Here is a 22,042-nt window from a genome sequence, read left to right on the forward strand (position 1 = left end):
TGGCAAGGCTTCCTTCCCCTCCTCTCTTTTGAGGAAAGCAATAAAAAATGTCTTATTTTCTACATTTTCCTCATTATACAACCATTTAAAGCCACCAGAGCCTTCCCATGCAGAAAAAAAGGGAGAATAATGTCCTAATCCAACACACAACTAATTGGAACTCACCCTTCCTGGTTGGAGAAGGTTGCTCTGCCCTTTGACACTATGTTCTATATGTACCAGCTTCTGCAAATTTTCCTATAATAAGGACCAGAAAAATATGGTGTAGTATTTAAATTTTGGTTCCCACATGATGACATTTCATTTTAAATCCAACAGACACTAACAGTCTCTTCACCAATCAAAGCTTTTAGACCGATTGACAGACATTCAAACCAAACTTCTTGGTTTTGGACTCCCACCTTCCTCAAATCTGTGTATGCCTCACTCTTTCTGAAAATGTCATGGCAAATCAATAAGAGAGAAAGAGGCAATGGGGATATCTTCACTCTTCCTTGTGATGAGATCTCAGGCTGGTTTCTGACTGATCAGAGACAGCACCAATGAAAAGCCAAACTATTAGACAAGATATCTTTCATGCAATTAACAATTGTGTGACTGGTTTAAAAATTTAAATAATAGACACAGAGGAGAAATGGTCTGGGTCAAGACCACAGCAGAGCCTGACAGCTTAGAAAAGGGGTCATCATTAACTGTGTTGAGGCTATGTTGCAGGGAGTTGAAGTTCAACATCTGGAGGGCCACACGATTCCAAGCTCTGATTTAAACAAGCTTCCCTACAGTCACAACAGTACTGACTGTGACTGGAGCCACCATGCAGAGTACATAACTTTTTAAGATGCTATTCATGAATGGCATCTCAGGTCCTTCAGCCCTAAAACTGCTGAGACTGTGCATGGTCTTAGTATTTTGCATTTCTAATAGCATTATTACTGTATATATTCAACTAAAAGTTGAAATCATGTATAGCACAAGGGCAAGTTTTGGTGCCAAAATTATGGATTTTGACATGACCTATGGATAAATTGAGTGTAAAACTTGGAGGTTCCTTCAGTGTGTGTATGCGAGGGACAAGAAGGAAGCAGCAATCAATACAAGGCTTCAGTGTTTCAGCTTTCACTCCCAAAACAGTGATGCTCTCGTGTGGAAGAGGGACTGTTAAACAGCAATCAGTCACCAAGGACTCTATCTGCTTGGCTCAGTACAGAAAGAAACTGCATATGGAAATCTGAAAGAGTTGCTATCACATTACCATACTGTAAGTAAGCCGACCTGGGATTTGGGGGTCAATTTTGGGGCATAATTTTTTAGACTTATAGACAAGTATATACGGTAACTGATTTCAGTTGGGTATTTTACATTGCTTAGAACCTCTGCTCCTAGTTAAATTATACATGAAGCTCCATAATAGACTGAATTCAGAAATAACGTATTAGTCTGGAATACCAGTATGCATCTGAGGAAGTAGACCTTGGCCAGGAACAGATGGGCCAAATGAAGCAGCTTCTGGCTGCTTTGGAGGCGTGGCATTCAAACAATGCACACCTCCAAAGCTGCCTGAAGCTGCACTGGAGTAAAAAAGAGCAGGGATAATGTGGCTCCTGGTGGTGCAGGTTAGGTCCTGTGGCCATGGCCCACTTTGGGAACGGACCATGCAGCCAGGGCAGTCCTGACCCACTTGCAATTGGTGCAGGCTCAGGCCACTCTTTCAGACCCATCTGCTCCATTCCCAAGTCTACAATAGCCTATGCTACAACTTTTTTCACACAGGCTCAAAGATACTACAAGATCCCATTGCATAATGATAATGGAGATTATTCCGCTGCTACTGCTAATTAGATAGATAGATAGATAGATAGATAGATAGATAGATAGTTTAAAAATCATCCTATGGTAACTTTTCCAAATCCTTCAAGCTATTAATTCAATCTACCTAACACATTAAAAATAGTTTTCCTTGTCTGCTTCCTCTTTCTTACAGCTGCACAGCTGCAGATGCTCAGGTGATGAAGGGAACAGAAATCTCCGTTTAATGTTACACTACCACTGATAGGATTATACATGTCTTTCACATCCAGTAGCAATGGCTGTGTAGCTGGTGATCTTTGCTAGTAAGGTTAAGTTACAAATAGATAATGAAATTATGCTTCTTTTGCAGAGATCAGAGAGCTCATTAACAGAGTCTGACCCTGTTAGTTCACCACCTGCATTTAAAAGCTTGGACACAATCAATGAGCACAGGCAAGCTGTGTAATCTCCCACTGTATGGTATCTAAAATGAGACCTTTGTTCCCATTAAAGTGACAGTGTTGGATGGCTCTTGGATAAAAAAGGGATGAGTTTCTAATGAATTACTCTCATTACATTCACAGGTTCACTACAATCTTCTAAGTCAGCTAGAACACCTTAGGCCTCGTGTCTCTGTTTTTGGTTTTGATATCCACTGAAAAATTTCACTTGGCCAGATAGTCTACTGAGGCTGTAAGCTTCATTACTCTAGAGAATTTGAAATGAACACACACAAGATCAAGCTATGAATGAGGACTGAAAGGGAAAAGGATAGAATTGTTTTGCTCACTGTCAATAAGTAGGGTTGAATTAACTGATTAATTAGTAAAACAGATTAATCACAACAGAAAGTATATTTTAATTGGAACCTGGCCTAGCAAAATGGCAGCCCTGTGTACAATATCCCTTAATACAGTCAGTCCGCCCCAAGCACAGGCTTGCCATTTGTAGATCTGAGCATCCGCAGATAGCCCCACCCCATTCACCCCAATGGGAGTGCATGCACATGGCCACACCACCATTAAAACCAACAGGACTTCAAGTTTTTGGCATCTGCAAGAGGAGGTCTGGAACATAACCCCTGAGGAGACTAAGGGCTGATTATACAGAGAGTCTTTTAATAATGATTTCCTACATAAAATATATCCCTTCTTTTGTCTGGTATTTAGTTAGAAAAAATGTTAGTTTAATTAAACAACATGCACATTTTCTTTGAATTAAGGTACAGTATTAATTATTGTAATATTTGATTATTGCTGTTAGACAGGTAATTAGTTAAAAACATGTCGGAAATGGTCAGCTGTGTAGAACGTACATAGAACCGGTCAATCACAGTTCATGGAATGCTTTGAAGGGGACCTACAGGGACAGGGACCTACAACCTAGACGTTTGTGTGTAAAATAGATAGGGCATTCAGAAAAAGAGTGAAGCCCAGTTAAGAAGAGATTAACTGTGTGAAAGAAGTGGTAGCATAAACTTTCATAGACTAGGCCTACTTCCTCAGATGCTTCCTCACACCTAGTCTACAAAAGCTTATGCTACAATGTCTTTTGCCCAGTTATTCTCAAAGTTGCTACAAGATTCCTCTGTATCCTGATATTCCAGGCTAACACAGCTGTGTCTCTGAATTCTACCCCATTTAGGAAGAGAGGAACTGATAAGTTCTGAAAGGGTTTTGGGAGCTGGGAATGAGGAAGGCTTCAAAGAGTTCATGTTTATCTAAATCTTTACTGTTTTTATCTTCTATGTCTGACTGTTAAAACTTAAGAAATGAAAATGAGAAGTGGTCACGCTGTACCACATTAGACCACTGATCAACACACACATTTCCACTATAGTTGTCACCTTGAAGCCTAAGTGAGAGGATCCTGAGAAAAAGGGCAATGTGAGTGATAGGCTGCAGGACCAGGGTTCTTTCACAGCAAGATACACATTTTCCTTTTATATACTTTCATTCCATTGAAAGTGATGCTAAAGATCTAAGATTCAATCTTTTTGATTACATCTGTTTCTTACTGATGTTTTATTATATGCTAAATCTTTGCTTCTGAAAGAGACATATCGTTGCTACGTGTGTATGTGTCTTCAGGTTTCCTGTTAACTTATGGTGACCCCATGAATTTCATAGGGTTTTCTCAGACAAGGAATACTCATAGGTAGTTTTGCCAGTTCCTTCCTCTGAAATATAACACATAGTACCCAATATTCCTTGGTGGATACTTTTTTTTAGTAACCCTCTAATGTTCTTGAGTATTTTTTAAAAAGTATTTTTTTAAAACCAAAACAAAACAAAAACATTTTACTGATTCTCTTCTGGGACTTCACATCTCAAGCAGTGTGATTGTCTGGATCATAATGTTGGTGTTATTTTTCAGAACATAAACACCAGGGACAGCTCATCAAGAATGAGCTTGTTTCAATTGGAACATTTTTCCTGGCAAGCAGAGAACAGTTTCCAGTTTTAGAAGATTCTGTAGTGTTCCTCCCTCCCATGTACAATTATGCCTCTATGAGACCAATAATACAGATTACAAGGGACTAGAGTTATGTTTAAGAAACAAAAGTGCATTTTTGAGGTAATATATAAACCCCATTATTCCTTTTCCAACACAGTGGCCAGCCTGTGGAAGATGGTGAGACCATAGCTCAACATATCTGGAGGGTACAAGGTTGGAGAAATAGAGTTTAAATGATAAAATTTTCCAAATATTTATTCATTTTCTGCTTACAAAGTGAAGTGTGGACTTCAGCTCTTTATTGACTGAGGTTCCTCAGAAGCACTTTTCACTGGCACCATTACCAGTTCTCCTGCTGACCTGTTGGGCCTTTTATTGCTATTTACCATATAAAGGTTAAACAGGTGACACTCTTCCCTGTCTGCTTTTCCTGACATTTCTGAGTGTCAGCCACATGCTACATCAGGGTTGGGCATCTGTGTCCCTCCAGATTCCCATTTACTTTTGGGAAGACATGCTAGAGCTGATGGGAGCTACAGGATAACAACATCTACAGGGCCACAGATGCCTAGCCCTGTGCTAACAGCATAAGAACAGAATCAGAAAGAAAAAAAAGAAGCAACAAAGGTGGAAATAAATCTCCCTGTAGATCATGTTCTCCCTTCAGCAGTGGGCAAGTGCCTACAGACTTTGAAGTTGCTGTCTTTTTTTTTCCACACAGAAAATATTATTGAAACCTGCACAGTGGAAGAAAATGCTGGCTGCACTTAGTTTTGGCACATGTTTCAGAGGCATGAATTAAAAATTCCACAATCAGAGGGTCCCAGCTGTGTGGAAGTGCAGGACATTCTTGGCTCTGTTTTAAGCAGCTGCTTTAAGTTTCCATCTGAATAAAGCACATGGCTTTCAGTTTTAAAAGGTGAAAGTTTATTTCCTCTACACAGCCATGACAATCCTAAATTGTGCCAGAAAAAAGGTGAGCCATATCTAACCACTAAACAGATGCTGTTGGGTGAATGAATCTGCCTTGCTGACTCTTGCCATGTTACTCTTCCTAGATACTTTCATTTTTAAAAGAATAACAAAATCCCTTACAGGAAAGCTGCAGTCACGTGTAGGAACAGGTAAATTAGTATTCCAGCCCCTATCATGTGGCTCTACAGAAAATTTTGAAACCTGTCATTTTTCTGCCAAAAAGTCAGAGTTGAAAAGTGTTTTTGTGTCTTTCATGAACATCTGTAAGAGCACTGGAAATGCATGGAAGTCTAAGACTGTCTATAGCAGTGGAGCTCAAACTTTGATTCTCCTACTGTTCTGGCCAGCACTGGCCAAGTCGGCTGGGGTTTCTGGGAGTTTAAGTACAAAACACCTGGAGAATGAAAGTTTGAGAACTACTTGTTCATATGTTCTTGCAAGAATTGCATTTCAGGATGTAGGACAATGAGTGTTATCAAGCTGGACTTTCAGAGGCAGCAAAAAGTAAAGTGTATGTGTGTGTGTTGGGGGTGGTGTCATTTCTTCCTGGTCCTGACATTAGGTCGTGTTCACTACCTACTGTGCAAGACTGCAATTGTGCTGGCAGGGTGATTTTGCTCCAGGGTTTAGTCTAAACTTTAAAGCAAATATCCAAAGTGCTGAATACTATCCCCCAATCAGATTTACAATCTGGATGGCTCCTTTAAAGAGCAAATGATGCCACTCTCCAGACTGGCATAGCTGAAGGGTGTTGTCCTGGGGTTTCTTGGGGAAACTGATGGATCCAGGGGGTGCAAGCCCTCCTCTGGCATCACTTCAGGGAGCATGGCAAGTGGTAAAATGAACTGTGGTTTTTGGAGCACACATGCCTCTTCTTATAATGGTGGAGCTCCTCAGCAACCAATGGAAAGATGCCCAACCACTGACAGCAAGGCCATCTGGAAGTTTAGGGATGCTATTTCTCAGCATGTTAATTAACGTATTTTGAGAAACTCAGGCTTATATTGTATTTTGAATGCTTCACTCCTTTCAGAAGCCTATGAGATTAGTTTATACAAATTTTATCATTTATTTCCGACCTAGCAAAATACATCAAAATAATACTGAATTTATATTTACAGAAACGAGGATTAATTGGGAACTAAATAATTAGATAATGTTTATTTAGGCAGGCCTCTGCCTCTTGAATTCATGAGGCAGAAAGGTCTTTTAATGGTATGTGCTGTTGCCAGCTTTGGTTAGTACTTGGATGGGAAACCTCTACTGTATATCACGTGCTGTAGGCTATATTTCAGAGTAAGGAACTGACAAACCACCTCTTAGTATACTTTGATTAAGAAAAAATTCAAGGTAACTTGTAGGCACATGCACGCACAGAGGCTATGCTTTTATCTTTTTTATTATTGTTTTAAATGTATATTTTAAACTGTTTTAACTTTACATTTTAAACTGTTTTAACTTTGTGGTTTGAATAGAATTGTTTGTTTAATCATTTTTTACTTCTGTACAAAAAGATTTTAGCTGTTTTTTGTTTTAACTTTTTGTAAGTCATCATGGGTCTCATACTGGAAGAAAGGCAAGATATAAATAAAATATAATATATATTACGTTAATACTTACCCCTTGGTGCATGCTGTCATTGGCTCGGTCTGCAACTTCAGTGACAATCAACAGGGCAGCTATAGTGGGGAGCAACAAAACAGAAAGCCTTAACTGGATGCAAAAGAAAAGACTTAGAGGTGGGAAACAATTTAAACTGCTTATTACTAAACATTTTTCAGTGGATGAGGATTCAAATTTCTGCTCATCTACATGAGTCTTGGCACTTTGGGCAAGTCACTGTCTCTCAGCTTCATTTCTCCAAAATGAAAAATGTATCTGTTCCTACTGCCACAGAGCTAGAGTAACAAAGGATGAAACAATTTTTTTCATGTTAATTTAAGTCACATTATTGCATAGAATTGTAGAGTTGGAAGAGACCGCAAGGGCCATCCAGTCCAGCCCCCTGCCATGCAGGAAATCTCAATCAAAGCATACCTGACAGATGGCCATCCTGCCTCTGCTTAAAGACCTCCAAAGAAGGAGACTCCACTAAACAGCATACACACACACACTGTTTATATATTCAGGCTGTGGGGGGAGTACAAACCTATAATATATGTCCTCTCCCAATTCACATACCAAGATCATAATGTGTACTTTGTGAATAATGAAATAAATGTTTCTGTTTTAATTCTGATTTCTATTTTCTATGTTTCTGAACTGATACCATGACCCACACTGGGGCATTTTCTGTGACATAAACATGGCAATATAGTGTGTTTGTGTGTGTGTGTGTGATATACCAGACATGTACTCACACAGTTCTGAATCTTTAAATCCTACCAGCAGCACTAGCATCTACTTCCCCTGGGAATTTACAGAGCCACCCCTTTGGAAATCACTACAATGAATTTTTAAATGAAGCAGAAATCCATAGATTTAGTTTTATGAGACTTTGAGCCTGCTCTGGTACTACAATAAAAAACAATTCCTAGGATTCCCTAGCACTGAGCCAGGCCAGTTAAAGTGGTCTCAAACTGGATTATTTATGCAGTGTGTTTCAGACCAAAGAAGTACAAAATTGTCTTTCAGACGTGAGTCACAGTTTAATCGCACAGAAAAACACACTCTTCCTATCATTGCCAGCTCATGGTCTGAAGAAGGATGGAGTCTCCTCCCACAGCAGCAGTTTTAGCCATTCCTTTGCTCAGACCATAGTTTACCACAGCCTACCAACTGAATGTATTTTGAATTATTCCAATACTGCTTGTGATTAGCTGCTTAAAATCATGTAACAGGTAAAACAGATTTTCAAATCAGTGTCGTCATCCTTGTTCTCCACAAGAGTGATCTTAGCTTCATTCCTTTCTTTTTCTCTCTCATAACAGGATTGCAGCTAGAGCAGTAAAAAGTGCTTATTCTCTGCACCACCCAGGCTTAGTCCCTGCATGTAATGAGAGATTTTGTTGATAACCTCAGCTAATCTAGCAGTTTATTTAACAACTTAACGCGCAGAACATTGTGGTTGCTTCCTACTGTTGAAACTACACATTTTGGAACCTTTTCAGATTGTAATATGGATCCAGAATGACATCTCTTGCAGATTAAGACCTTTAGCCCCCAGTAATACACCTATGCTGCAAATCATATAGAGAGAATAATTCTCACTGAAGCCAAAGAAATTTATATCAGATAGTTAGCTAGCTAGCTAGATATGCAAATCATTGCATAATTAGTTTGCATTTCTATATGCACTTAATTTGTAAGCCCCACTAATCATAGTGGGACTTGCTTCTGAGAAAAACATAAATGGAATTGTGTTGTCGCTGTGCAATGTAAATTAGTTCTATTGCATTTTATGTGTCCTATTCCCAGGTAAGTGAATGTACAATTACTGGTTAATATACACAGTCAGTCCACATACACAAACACTTTAGCCTCAACTGGACTCCTCCCCCACCTAGAAAAGGATAACAGGGTAACTAAAGATGGCCCTACCATTAGGCAAAACCAGTCAGTGAAGTATAATGGCAGATGCTGGAAGGAAGCAGAAAGATGTTGGAAGAGAGAGATGTCTGTTCTCATGTGGTCTGCTTACAACTACACTACTGCCTTTAGGTACAGTGGGGGAACTGCCTTGTCATCATGACCAAGAAAAGATCCAACAACCAGTCCAATTTGTTATTGTACATGAAGCGTCTTGGTCTTCCCCAAGTAGCAAAACATCATGAGATATGACTCTGGCTGAGGGCCAGCATACCTGTGAAGAACTGTGCAAATGAGATGCCAAGCCACATGAAATCTTTTATAGGAAAATCCTTATCACAGGCCCTGTATTCCATTTAAATTGGAGCCCACTCAACAGGCAGCTTCTGACCATTAGGATATAGCCAAGATATTCATTAGTGTCACAACCTAACATTCAAAATGGTATCACTTCTTCTGATCTAAGAAGTGTATTGGGTAACCATCAGATTTTGGCACAGCACACACTATTAATTCTGGATATCCAATATTTCATATTTTGAGAACAACAAGAACTTAAAATTTGGAAAATAGTAAGTTTCTGATCAGTAGTTTCAGCCCAAAACAACACAGAGATGTAATTTATTCTTAAAGCAAGCTGAGATCTCAGTACAGTGATGCTGTTTATTCATAAACTGTTTTCTGGAAGAGTCAAGCCACTGACTATTCATCTGGCAAAATAAATATTTTTCTTATTATTTTTATTTCAAATTACCTTGAGTGTCTTCATATTCAGCAGAATCAGGGCAAAGGTTATTCAAGTAATCTGTATGAGAATAATCAGAGAATAAATATGGAATAAGTTCCAGATAAGTTCTTTTAAACAGACTCATCAGTCTTATACATGATCATCTAAACAGCAAAAGGAAAGTTCAGTCCTATTGTCACTGAGAGGACATTTAACAGTTCCTGGAGTACCACACTTCCCCACCCTGCTCTAAAACCTTTCAAAAACAATTAGAATTCAGTATCAAAAATGCCCCTGCTTTGATTGCAGTCGAAGAGGGTAACATGAAGCTCCCTAAGTACAGGAGTCAGTAGGGTGTAGTGGTTTGAATGTACAACTAATACTCTAGGAGATCAGGGTCTGAATCCCTTCTCAGCCATGGAAACCCACTTGAGCAAGTCATACCGTCTCAGCTTCCAAGGGAGGCAAAGACAAACCCCTTCTGAATAAATCTTGCCCAGGAGATCCCACGATAGATTTGCCTTAGGGCCACTATAAGTCAGAAAGCACACAACATTAAACAGAGCTAGACGGCCAAGGAGCTATAACAAAAGTGACAACCCTAATGCATATCCCTGCTAGCTTTGCCGTAGAAGACAGCAGCAGTAGCACCAAGTTTCAACAGAAGGACAAAGACAGATTCCTCCTTAGATGACCTAAATCAATAGAAAAGCAGGGTTGGCATGGATGTAAGAGAGGATCTTCTTAGTGGCTGCCCCAAGACTTCCTTCCCAAGGAGACCAGATTAGCCCCTCTCTACTCTCCTTCTGTTGCTGAGCAAAACTTCCTTCCTTCCTTCCTTCCTTCCTTCCTTCCTTCCTTCCTTCTATTGCCTTTCTCCCAGTGCAGAACTCCCTGGACTTTCCAACAGGCTTTTAAATTAGAAAGTTTTTGAGGAATGGGCCAAGGGTGGTGTATTGTTTTTGACCAAACTGTTTTAAAGTATTTTATAGCTTAAATAGTATTATATCTTTTTATGTATTGTTTTAAATCATGTTGATAGCTTAATCCTATTTTAATGTCCACCTTTTTTATGTATTTAGTTGCATCATTTTTTAAATTATAAGTTGTTTTGAGTCCCAATTTTGGCTCATCAATCATCATCATCGGCCATAAATAGATACAGTCCTTTATATAATTGCAGAGGAACAAAAAACATGGCTTTCCATATTTTCCCTGCATATTTAAGATAGTGGAGCTGAAACAGTTGATTCAATCAGTAAGAAGTCAGTTTTATGGTAAAAAAAAGAAAGAAAGAAAATAAATTAAAAAGGAACATGATTTTTAACTATAGAATTTCAAATTACCTGAGAGATGGGAATGCTCCCCCGGCTTCTCTTTAATTACAATGTAGTTTTGTTAAACTCAGAGGAAAAGCTACAATGATGGATTAGATACAGATACACATAAAGTGATTCCCAAAAGAACTATGTTTAACTGGGAATAGCCATGTTTAATCGTTCTCTATATGGAATTTGATAAAAGATTACACCTACTCTGAATTAACTAATATGACCTGTGACTCATATAACTACATAGAGGCTGAGGAGGGACAATGTTATTTGTGGACCTTTTTGGACAAAGGGAAGAACTTTTGCAACAACAATTTGCAATATCTGCGTAGGCTAGACACAAAAGTTGTCTCTGGTGGCAGGCCATTGCTTATCCCTGCCTGATGAATCATTGTGGTCTGCAATAATTTCTCCCAAATGTATAGGGGAAGTCAGAAATACTGCAGCTGTAGTGCTTTGGCAGGTCATCCTAAATCTATCCTACAATGTATTTTATTATTCTTTGTTAGTAATACAAATTAAAGCAACAGTGCTGGGAATGATAACACTATCATGAGATATGATGAGATGCTCTTTTAAGGGAGATGGAAGAAGGAAGGGGGTCAGTGAAAGTCCTTTCAGGAACAGTTGCCTCTCTATTAGAAAAATGTGGTTTTAGGCAAGACAATGTGGTTAATTACACAATGTGTATAATTCCACTCTCATACAGGAGCAACCAGCTTCTACTCGGGAAAACTGAAGATGAAAGAATCTATTTGCCAGAGGCATGTGTAAAACTGTGTTGACAAAGGAGAGGAGAGCCCAAACACTTTATACAAGATGAGTCCTGCTAGATCAAACCAAAGTTGTATCTAATTTAACATCCTCGTTTCCCTCAGTGGTCCAACAGATATCCACAGAAAGCCCACAAATAATGCATCTACACTGTAGAAATAATGCAGTTTGACACCATTTTAACTGCCATGGCTCAATGCTATGGAATGCTAGGATTTGTAGTTTGGTGAGATATTTAGCCTTCTCTAGCTTTGGTGGCACAACAAACTACAAATCCCAGGATTTCATAGTACAGTATTTTTAAATTTTATATATGTCTCTTGCCTTCCTTCTGGTATTGTGATAATATTGAGCCATGGCAGTTAAAGCATTGTCAAACTGCACTGATTCTGCAGTGTAGATGCATCCAAAGACATGTGTGCCAACAGCTCTTTCCTGTTACTATTCTCCAGCAACTTGCTTTCAGAGCCATCTGATCCTGCTGGTACTAAATTGCTACTATTAGGGGTCGTTCCCACTGGGAAAAGCGTCGAATCGTGATTCGATGTATGTGCCCCTAGTTCCCACTGGAAATCAATCCCAATCCTCATTGGATTGATTCCAGAGAAAAAAACGTGGGGCAAATGCCAAAAACTGGGCTTTTTTGGTGGTTCTTTTGGCAAAAATCGATTCTGATGTGATTCCTAACAGTGGGAACGCCAGATCAGAATCACTTTTTTTAAAGGGGGAGGGACAAATAGCAGGTGTGTGTGTGTGTTGTACATCCCCAGAGATGTTACACCCCCCCCCCCCCGTAACACCTTTTTGGGTCTTTTTAAAAAAATCAAATAAAACTAAGCACAAAAGCGTTAGATTGACAAAGCAACTACTTGTAGAAACAAGTAGCTGCTAAGCCATTCTAGTGATTTTGCGATTAGTTGTTTTTTTAAAAAAGTCTCCCCCCCTCCTCCTCTTCCTCTCCCCCCTGCTCCATTCCCTGGAGTCCACACTCCCGCCACCCGGCCTTGCCTCTGTCCTCCTCCTCCTCCTCTCCATTAGGTGGTGATATAGGCAGGGGAAGGATGGAGGGAGGGACCAGGAGAGCTGGTGGCGGGTGCCATCTCTGCCCTCCAGGGTGGCTCCTCCTCCTCTGAGCCACCCACATCCCTTGGGCAAGTCACACTCTCTCAGCCTCAGATCCAACCAGGGAAGGAGCCAAGGCAAGTGCAGAAGGGGCTATAGGTGGGCCGGGGGGAGGGAGCACGGAGGTCAGGGGAGAGGCCAAGGCCAGGCCAGGGAGCAGGTGGGGACAAAGGTCCATGCCAAAAAACAGTGATTCCAAAAGGTCCCCATTCATATGTGGACAAGGGACCTTTTGGAATCGATTTGGCATAATAGAGCAGAGCCGGATCAAGATTAAGATCTTTCAGTAAGTGGGAATGAGGCCTTACAGTGGTCACTGATAGCTTTGTTTTCCACATATGTGTCTCATCTCCTTTTAAAGCCATCTAAGCTGATGGGTTCATCACTCCTTTGTAAGTGGTAGACAAAGCAGATATTAATCTACTGCTTACTTTGATTTTATTGTATACTGCTTAGAATTATTTTAGAGATATTGTAATCATGTAATGTCGTTATTTGATTGTACACCACTTGGCAGGTTTTTATTCTCCCGCCCCCCTTACTTTATTTGACCTTTGCTATGTAAAGTGCTGTGCAAACTTAACAGCGTTCTATAAATAAATATTAACAACAACAACAATAACAAAGTCACCCTGCCTCTAAAAGTAGAGGGGATATATATCTATCATGGTAATTGCCCATGTCTGAACTCATACCATCATTGAGAAGTCTGATTTAGCTACGGCGGCACATACCTTAGTAACATTCTGGCTGGATTACTTTAACATGCTCTACATGGGGCTGCCTTTGAAGAGTGTTCAAAAACTTCAGCTGGTACAGTACAAAGTGCTGCAGTCAGATTGCTTACAGATGGCATGATTCCTTTGTTGCAACAGCTCCATTGGCTGCCCATCTGCTTCCAGGCACAAGTGCTAGTTTTCAGTTATAGGGTTCAGGACCACAATTTCCCTTACGCACCTGCCCATGTTTTGTGATCTGCTGGGGTGGCCCTTCTCTCTGTCCCACCACCCCCACAAGTACATCTCATGGGAACATGGGAGAGGGTCTTCTCAGTAGTTGCACCCAGAGTTGGGAAAGCCCTTGTCATAAAGTTTAAGACTTCCATTTTCTTTACTCTGTCTGTAAACAGCTAAAGACATTTCTGTTTTGACAGGCCTTTGTGGACAGATTGTTTGGATGGGATGTTCCTTGTACAATGTGCTGGATTTTCTATTTTCTATTTTTGATGTGCTGTAATGCTTATATGGTTTATGTTTTTAACTGTTTTTAAATTTTTTGATAGTTTAATCACTTTTTAACGTTTATATTTTGTGAATTTTTATCTGCTGTAAACCACCTTGAGAGACCCATTGTGGTGTGATGCTTTGAACACTGGACTACTACTCTGGAGATCAGGGTTCAGTTCCCAATTCAGCCATGGAAGCATCTATAGATGACCTTGGGCAAGTCACACACTCTCACCCCCAGAAAACCCTGTGATAGTTTCTCTTGAGGGTTGGCATAAACTGGAAATAACTTCAAGGTACACACCAACAACAAGCAACCTTGACTCTCAAACTGGGGAAAAGGCAGGATATTAATAACAATAACAAAAGCAATAACAATATCTGGTACTGTTACTGTCTGATATCTTGAGTGACAGTTCCAACTTACTGAATCCTCTTTAAATGCCACCTAAATTAGCAATTAATTTGTGGAAGCAAACTCCACAGAGGAATTCTGTGATGCATGAAGATGAATTTCTCTTTATTTCCCACCATGTAGCTTCAGTGGATGACCTCAAGTTCAAATATTTTGAGAGAGGGATAACATGAGAGATGATATTTTTGAAGTGCTGTATGTAATATGTCTCTTGAGTTTTGAGCCCTTCCCATTTCCCCAGAGATGGCAAAGTTACTTTTCTGGCTTGTAACTCCCCCATACACTGGCAGGCTGTACAGAACGGCATCTTTGGCTTGCCTGAGGGCAGAGTCGGGGCAGGGCGCCTACACAACACACTCCCTGACTCTGCCCCCAGGTCAGCGTGATGCCACCTGCCACTGTACACAGTGCATGTTGTCACAGCACTCCTCTGGCGCCGCGTCTACATGAGGCAGTGAGCACCAAAGAAGCACCAAAAATCTGCAGTGCTGGCAGCTATGGCACCCTTTCCATGGTGGAGAAAGGAGCCGCTTTTTGCAGTTCCTTTTTGCACTGTGGAAAGGCAAGATTGGTTGCCATCACCCCGATCTGGCTCTAAAAGGGGCAGCTGCAGGCTGCCACTTAGGGGCGGTCTGTACAGCCCTTCAGTCAACATGGCCATCAGTTAATGCTTGCTTGGGGATTCTGAGAACTATAGTCCAACTCCCCACCCCAACCTCAAGCTGTGCATTTATTTTCTTGGTAGGACTGTTCTCAATGAGAGTAAACCATGATAATCATTTAACTGATAAATAAAAAGCTGCAGTGTTTAAGCATCCATGTGCCAAATGGTCTATGAATCAGCAGATTCATTCAAATTTTCTCACAGTGTGGGAGTTCTTTCTGTGATTCATTTAGCATCTTAATTTTCAGGTCTTTTAAGAGTTGCTATGGTAATAGTTTGTAAACCTGAGATCTACTCCTCCATCTTTATGCATTCCTGACAAAGGTCATGGAACATACAACATGGATTTGGTGGACCCATAGGAAGTGCTGATTCTCCAGACAAGTCAATTCAGTGAGAGATTTAGTTATTTTCTCTGGAGGATCTAATATTTTCCAGAGCAAAATTGTGTAATAGTAAATACTTCCAATAGGATATATAATTTGGAATTTTAACAAAGAACAAAAGAATAAATAAAAAGAATAAAAACTGAACAGTATGGGTTTTTTTAAATCACAGGGAAATAATAATTACTTTTTAAATTGCCAGACTCTGTGAATCTGATACTTACAAAAGTTTTCTCAGCTTTTGTAAGTATCTACATTTGAGACTTCAGTATTAAAATGTTATTTTTAAAAAATGTGGTTCTACTCCCTGCTTCAATGGAACTTGAGTATGGAGTTTATCACATGAATCACATGACTGAAATTGGAAGTATAATCCAGTGTCATTCTGAACGCAGTCATGCGAACGCACTCCAAACGCAATCACACGTCAATCCACAGTTAAGTAAATTCGGTGACTAGCGAAGTCACAAACCCTTACTCCTAGGCAACTTCACACTCAGTGCGCTATTGTTTGGTGTGATGTGCATGACTCCTTTGGCCCTGTTCCCCCCCCCCATCCAGAAGGGGGAGTTTGCCATGAAGCCTTGTTGCAATTCCGCTTCAATTTTGCTTCCGCTTGTCCTTCAGCATTGCTGAGGGGGGGCTGCTGCCTGCTAATTAAGAGGTATGGACCGGGAGCTATTAGATAACCATTGTATTCATGGTTTAATGTGACAAGAGTGAATATATGCTTGTTTTAACGTGAATAGAGCATGTTCTTTCAACCATTCTTCCCACCCCACCCCCCCAACCTTTTTTGTAAATTGTGGGTTCCTTGGTTCCTCTCTCTCACTCGCCTAAATATGCTATGCTCCAGTCATCTGGAGTTTCACTGAGCATGTGCAAGGGTGCCAATTTGCAATTAGGAACCCACCGATGTGATGTCTTACTTTGCACAGAATCTGGGTAGCGTTCGGGGAGGCCATTACATAGAATTTAAGGTGTGATAAGTAATCACGTAATGGCATGAATTTTCAAATTGACCTCACTATCTTCTCTTTCACAATTGAGAGCCTCCCGTCCCTTGTGATATCTCCTATATTATTTGCACATTTTTTCCATTTCCATATACAATTGAAAAGGAATGCGTTGTTGTTGTTGTTGTTGTTGTTGTTGTTGTTGTTGTTTTGTTGTTGTGTGCCTTCAAATCATTCTCTGACTTATGGCAACCCCAATGGGAACCCATCATGAGTTTCTTGTTGGATTTGGGGTTTTGAGGGTTTTTGTTTTGTTTTGTTTTTGTTTTGCAAGATTAGCTCAGAGGTGGTTTGCCAGTGCCTTCCTCTATGGCTAAGGGAGTGTGATTTGGCCAAGATCACCCAGTGAGTTTCCACAGTTGAGCGGGAACTGGACCCCTGGTCTCCAGAGTCCTAGTTTAACACTCAGACCACTAACCATGCTGGCTGTAAGCCTACAGCACCCAGGATTCCCAGATAGTCTCCAATCCAAGTACTAATTGTGCTATAAACTTCAGATTTCCCACCAATTGTTATTTTGCTTCACCTAATGCTGTGAGTCACATGCCACATGCAGTCTTCACTGTTTGAGAACTAATTACGTTTACCCATATTTTACAAGATTTGTTGTTAAGGTTCTTTTATTTATGGCAGCCCTAATGCAAATTATCATGGGGTTTTCTTGGCAAGATTTGTTCAGAGGGGGCTATCCTTTGCCTTCCTCTGAGGCTGAGAGAGTGTGACTCGCCCAAGGGTTTCTAGTGGGTTTCCATGGCTGAGCAGGAACTTTAACCCTGGTCTCCCAGTTCTAGTCTGGCACTGAAGCCATGATACCATGTTGGCTTAATCTGTGACATAAGGCCCTTCTTAAAAAAAACCCAACAGATCACAGTCCCGCTCTGTCTCTACCACCATGAAACATCTCCCCTTCTTCTTGGTTTTTGTCTCCATCCATCTCAACACCTATTACTTTCTCTCTTCTTCCTCTCAACAAATCTTTTATAGAAGAAAACAAAAGTCACTTTAAAGCAGTGGTGGTGTAAGGAGGGGAGGGACCAGATTCAATTCAAGACAGCTGATATAGCCTGAGCACAAAGCGAAAGAGCTAAAGACTCTCTGGTTTTGCAGGTGTGAAGTTTCATGTCTTGCTGACCTGTGAGTAGCACATGGTACTGGAATATGCGCTGCACTACTTTCAAGAGCTGATGTTTCACATTCAAGATATTGCCATCACGAAACTGCTGTCCTCAAGAGAAAGGGGAGAAAGAGAGTAAATGTCAGAACTTGGACATCCATAACCAGAAAACAATCAATAATATGACTAGTTTCACAATGTTGGCAGTAGACATTTTGAAAAAGTTGACACAGTGGCAGCATGGATATCCTCCCACCGCTGCCTACTAGCACATGGTAATTTCTAAAAGGGATGACCAGACCTATCAGATCCATTTCCATGTACTTCCTTCTTTACCCACCTCCAAGTCCACACTCCTTCAGTTCTCTGTGGATTTTTACAATGGGAAAAAAAAAACCCTCTATGTATTTTGTGCATGTTTATGAAGTGGATGGTATAATGCAGGAGTGGGTAAAGTGCAGTCCACAGATTGCATGATGCTCCCAGGGCCTTTTTCTGGCCCTTTAGAGGTAAAAAAAAACAACAAACAAAATTATTTTTGCTCCCAAATACCCTAAAATGACCTCTGAAGGCTGTGGAGGGCATTTCCACCATGTTTGGTGGCCCCTGGATACATCAGGGTTTAAGCAAAGTTTGTTTTTTTTTTTAAGGGGGAACCTTTTGCCTCAAAATGCTTCTAAATGCCCTCTACATGCCCAGGAAGATCTCAAAACATGCCCCTGTGCCCCCCTGGAGGGATGGGGGGGGAGAAATTTGGCCTTTTGCAGGAATAGGTGCAGTGGAGGGGATGTAGGTCTTCTGAAGGGCTGAGAGGCCTAGCCCTCCAGTTACCCACTCATGGTGTAATGGATGTATTAATGGATACTTTATTCACTAAAGTATTTATGTGCACATGTTTTCTTTTTGGGAATGCAGTGCAAATCTAGAAACATGTGGACATCTAATCACAAATTGCATCTGTTTCTGTTTGATCCTGGAGGTGTAGATGAGAAGAATTAGTTTGCTTTTGTTTTTAAATAATTGATGAAGCAAAATTCTCACACATTCTGCTTTCAGCATGAAACTGGTAAAAAAAATAAACCAACCCTACAAATTGATGTAAAACAGTCATATGATGATTTATGTTTGGGATGGAAGCTGATAATCAAAGCAGAGTTTAGACTCCATGAAAGTACCAATTTCAAGTTAAATGTATAAATGCACATTTTTAGTGCATTCCTAAACTGTACTTTGTTGAATGGTGTCAGATGGAAGGAATCCTACCACAGAGAGCCAGAATGATAAGCATAATGGATGGTTATCTCAAGGTAAATATCAAAGCCAAGAATTTTCCCAGAGGAACTTGACCATTAGTGCTGTTCTTTGTTTGAGGTGAAAAAGAATCTTGGAAATTCATACATTTGTGATTATAGCATAAACCTCACAAATAGCGTAAAATAAAATACACACAAAGCCATGCTTATTTTTGAAAAATGTGAATAGCTAATGTGCATAAAGATGCTTAGGTCAATAGAGGAAATTCCTACTGGTTTTGGAAAAATGCAAGCAAATCAAAAGACTGACAGCTTTTCATATTTTCAGTCCATTAAGCCTGGTCACATAACCTCTGAGTACATTGTAGGAACTTGACACATGCTTGAAAACTTATCATAGGGCTAACAAAGTAAAAAAAGTGTCTTCATGACCATTTGACACATTGAAGTTATCGCATCGGGCCGGATTGGGGACGGAGCGAAAGGGGTGGGGAACGAGTGCGAACGAATAGGGGGTGCATTTTACCGCACACAGGGAAGTCCCCGTTCCTTTCTGTTCCCTTCCATTCTGTCCCCCATCCGTCCCCAGGAGGCAATTTTTGAGAATGCTTGCTGAACAGTTCCCAAAAATTGCCTCCTGTGGGACGGATGGGGGATGGAATGGAAGGGAACAGAAAGGAGCGGGAACTTCCCTTGTGCATTTGACACCACTTGTTCCAGCCCCATCCCGGACCCCTTTGTAACGCACAAGGCCTGTTCCAGGGGCCTGTACGATATTCTCCATTGAGTAAGACATGAACAATTCATTTCAGGACTATTCTCTGGTGTTTTGATTTATTCACACAAAATAAAATAAAAAAATATTCTCTTTTTATATGCTGTTACCCACCTTGATCCAACACAGGGAAAGGCAGGTTATAAATAATAATAATAATAATAATAATAATAATAATTATTATTAGGTTTCACTCTTAGCAAGGGATTGCAGAGGACAATGAATGAGGCAGACAGTGAGGGGAATTATGTAAGTTATCCCTGACAAATATTCAATACTGACATCAAACACTCATTCTGGATTATTATTATTAGTAGTAGTAGTATCATATTTTTCTTCCCCCTTCCCCCTCCTTGGATTCTGCCTTGATGCATTTTAGCTCCTATTCTATAAGCCACTTTGAGCCAATTTTTTGGAAAGAATTGGAATTAAATGACAAAACTAGTCAAAACTATACTTGAATCATCATCATCATGAACAACAACACCCCCCCCATGAAGATGTTATATAACCTCCTAGTTCTCAAGCTCTCCTGTAAACATGGCTTGAAATTAAAGTTTAAACACTTGCAGGTAAGCCTTCATACTACTTCCTTGTTTACCACTGCCTCTCCTTGGCTGACGAGACACCTAATTCATGCAACTTTTCTTTTCATGGAGTTGCAGGGAAAGGGAAAGGTATCTGTTGAGTTTCTGACTTAAGTTCCCATACAGAGAGGCCAAAATAAAGCTGCTTCAGGTCACTTTGGAGGTATGCTATTTAAATGATGCATGTATACTAAGAGTCCGGAAACCATGCTAAAGCCATGATCCTGTCCTAAGGACTAGAGCACAGCTTTGGCGCAGCTTCCGGACTCGTAGTACGCATGCATAATTTATACAGCATACCTCCAAAGTGACCCGAAGCAGCATTATTTTGGCCTGTCTGTATGGGGCCATAATTTAACTACTTGCAGTACAGAAAATGTGATCAAAAAAGAGCTGGCTGTCCTAGTTTGCTCCCCTAGTTTGACCAGAGTCAGTCTCAAACTGATTTAGGGTGCATTTACATTCTTTCAACTAATTCCTTTAAAGTGGTTAATATCTGAGTGAGACAACTGAGGATAGCTAAAAACAAGACAAAAACCCTCGGTGCATACAGGAAATTTCTGAGCTCAGATTTATGGCTCAAATAAAAATCCCATTAACTCCAATTGTAGCTGAACTGAGGGGCAACACATAAGGCTAAGGCTAAGGCATTAACACTGTAACTTTTATCTCTTACTTAATATTAGGGGCCATGATGGTCCTGTGAAATACATCCTGCCCCTGTATCCTGCGGCACTGCAAAGGAAGATGGAAAACTGGAGAGTAAGAGCCATTGATCTGAAACATGCCAAAGGCATCGTCAGAAGAGCTGGGCTGATTTATGGTCTAGACAAGATGAGCAGGATTGAGGCCAGGTTCTGAATTGCTCCCAAGAGAGGTGAGTGCATTCAACTGCTAAACGTAAGCTTAAAGAGAGATGGGACCTTTCTGGAGGGAGGGAGGGTCAGGTCAGGCACTAACCTCTGGATTGGCAGAGTAAAGAAAGTTTGGGGAGAGAAAAATCCAAACATTTATTGCTACAACTGAGACTAAGTGCCCCCCCCCCCCCCAAAATTCAAGCCAAAGGCTGGAATAACATACAAGGTAATGTTGCTGCAATACTTTCTATGTAAGGTAGTGGTTACTGCATGCCTATTACAAACATTAGCATAAAATAATCACTTGTTATCCTGAAATGTTACACAGGCTGAACGTTTTAGAATTCTAGGTGATTTTTGTCTTTTTTAAAAAATCATATTCCATGAAAGTTCCCTCTTGACAAATCTGCCACTCTTAACACATTTTTTTTTAAAATTACCTCTTAAATTTTTACTTTATCTCTTTAAATGCTTTCTGCTTTCTTAAACCAACTGCATATCCTCCAATGTTTCACAAAAGAAAACTGGGACATGTGTAGCCAAGCAACATGAGAGAGAGGGAATGAGGAAGAACACAGGAGGTAGGGGAAGCTGCAGCAGTTTGCTTTCACCTGAGCCTACTGGGAAGGACAAGATCCCACCACCTCCTCTCCTCTCTCCCCTACTGACTTAACTGAGGGTAAACTACCTTTGCCTTTTGAACTCAGTTAGTAGCAACAGAAGTAAGCCATGGACAGAGAGGAAAAGTGGAAGGAGGGGACAGAAATTGGGACATTTTAAAAGCAGCTGAAAAAGTGGGATGAGAGAGGATTAATCAAGACTCTCCTTGTCAAAATGAGACAGTTACAGAGTGCACAAATGTGCCATTTTGTAGCTCATATTAATTCTCAACAGCTTCCTTCCACCTATAGAGCTATAGTGCTCCAGGATTATAACTTTACAAACGTGGTATTCAAACTTTTTACCCTTGGGGCCCTTTTTACATCTACATGAGGACATTGCCCCCTCCTCAATGTCATATATGAATAAAAATATTTTTAAAAGGAT

At 40.4% G+C, this 22,042-nt stretch overlaps 1 protein-coding gene across 3 annotated transcripts in view; it reads right to left on the reverse strand.

Annotated features, from left to right (window-relative positions):
* Positions 1 to 22,042, reverse strand: part of FGD5 (FYVE, RhoGEF and PH domain containing 5) — a 205,799-nt gene that overhangs the window by 41,457 nt on the left and 142,300 nt on the right. For 2 of the 3 annotated variants that reach the window (XM_089520879.1, XM_089520859.1), the window contains exons 8-11: positions 17,542 to 17,629; positions 9,503 to 9,553; positions 6,841 to 6,899; positions 166 to 237 (exon numbers count right to left, since the gene is read on the reverse strand). In XM_089520879.1, coding sequence (XP_089377005.1) covers positions 166 to 237; positions 6,841 to 6,899; positions 9,503 to 9,553; positions 17,542 to 17,629 — 270 coding nt within the window. The remainder of the gene's footprint in view (positions 1 to 165; positions 238 to 6,840; positions 6,900 to 9,502; positions 9,554 to 17,541; positions 17,630 to 22,042) is intronic. The other variant, XM_089520869.1, reaches the window with a different exon arrangement.

The sequence above is a fragment of the Sceloporus occidentalis genome, unplaced genomic scaffold, assembly GCF_023333645.1.
Source record: "Sceloporus occidentalis isolate IW3139 unplaced genomic scaffold, rSceOcc1.0.p SCAF_1, whole genome shotgun sequence".
NCBI lineage: Eukaryota > Metazoa > Chordata > Lepidosauria > Squamata > Phrynosomatidae > Sceloporus > Sceloporus occidentalis.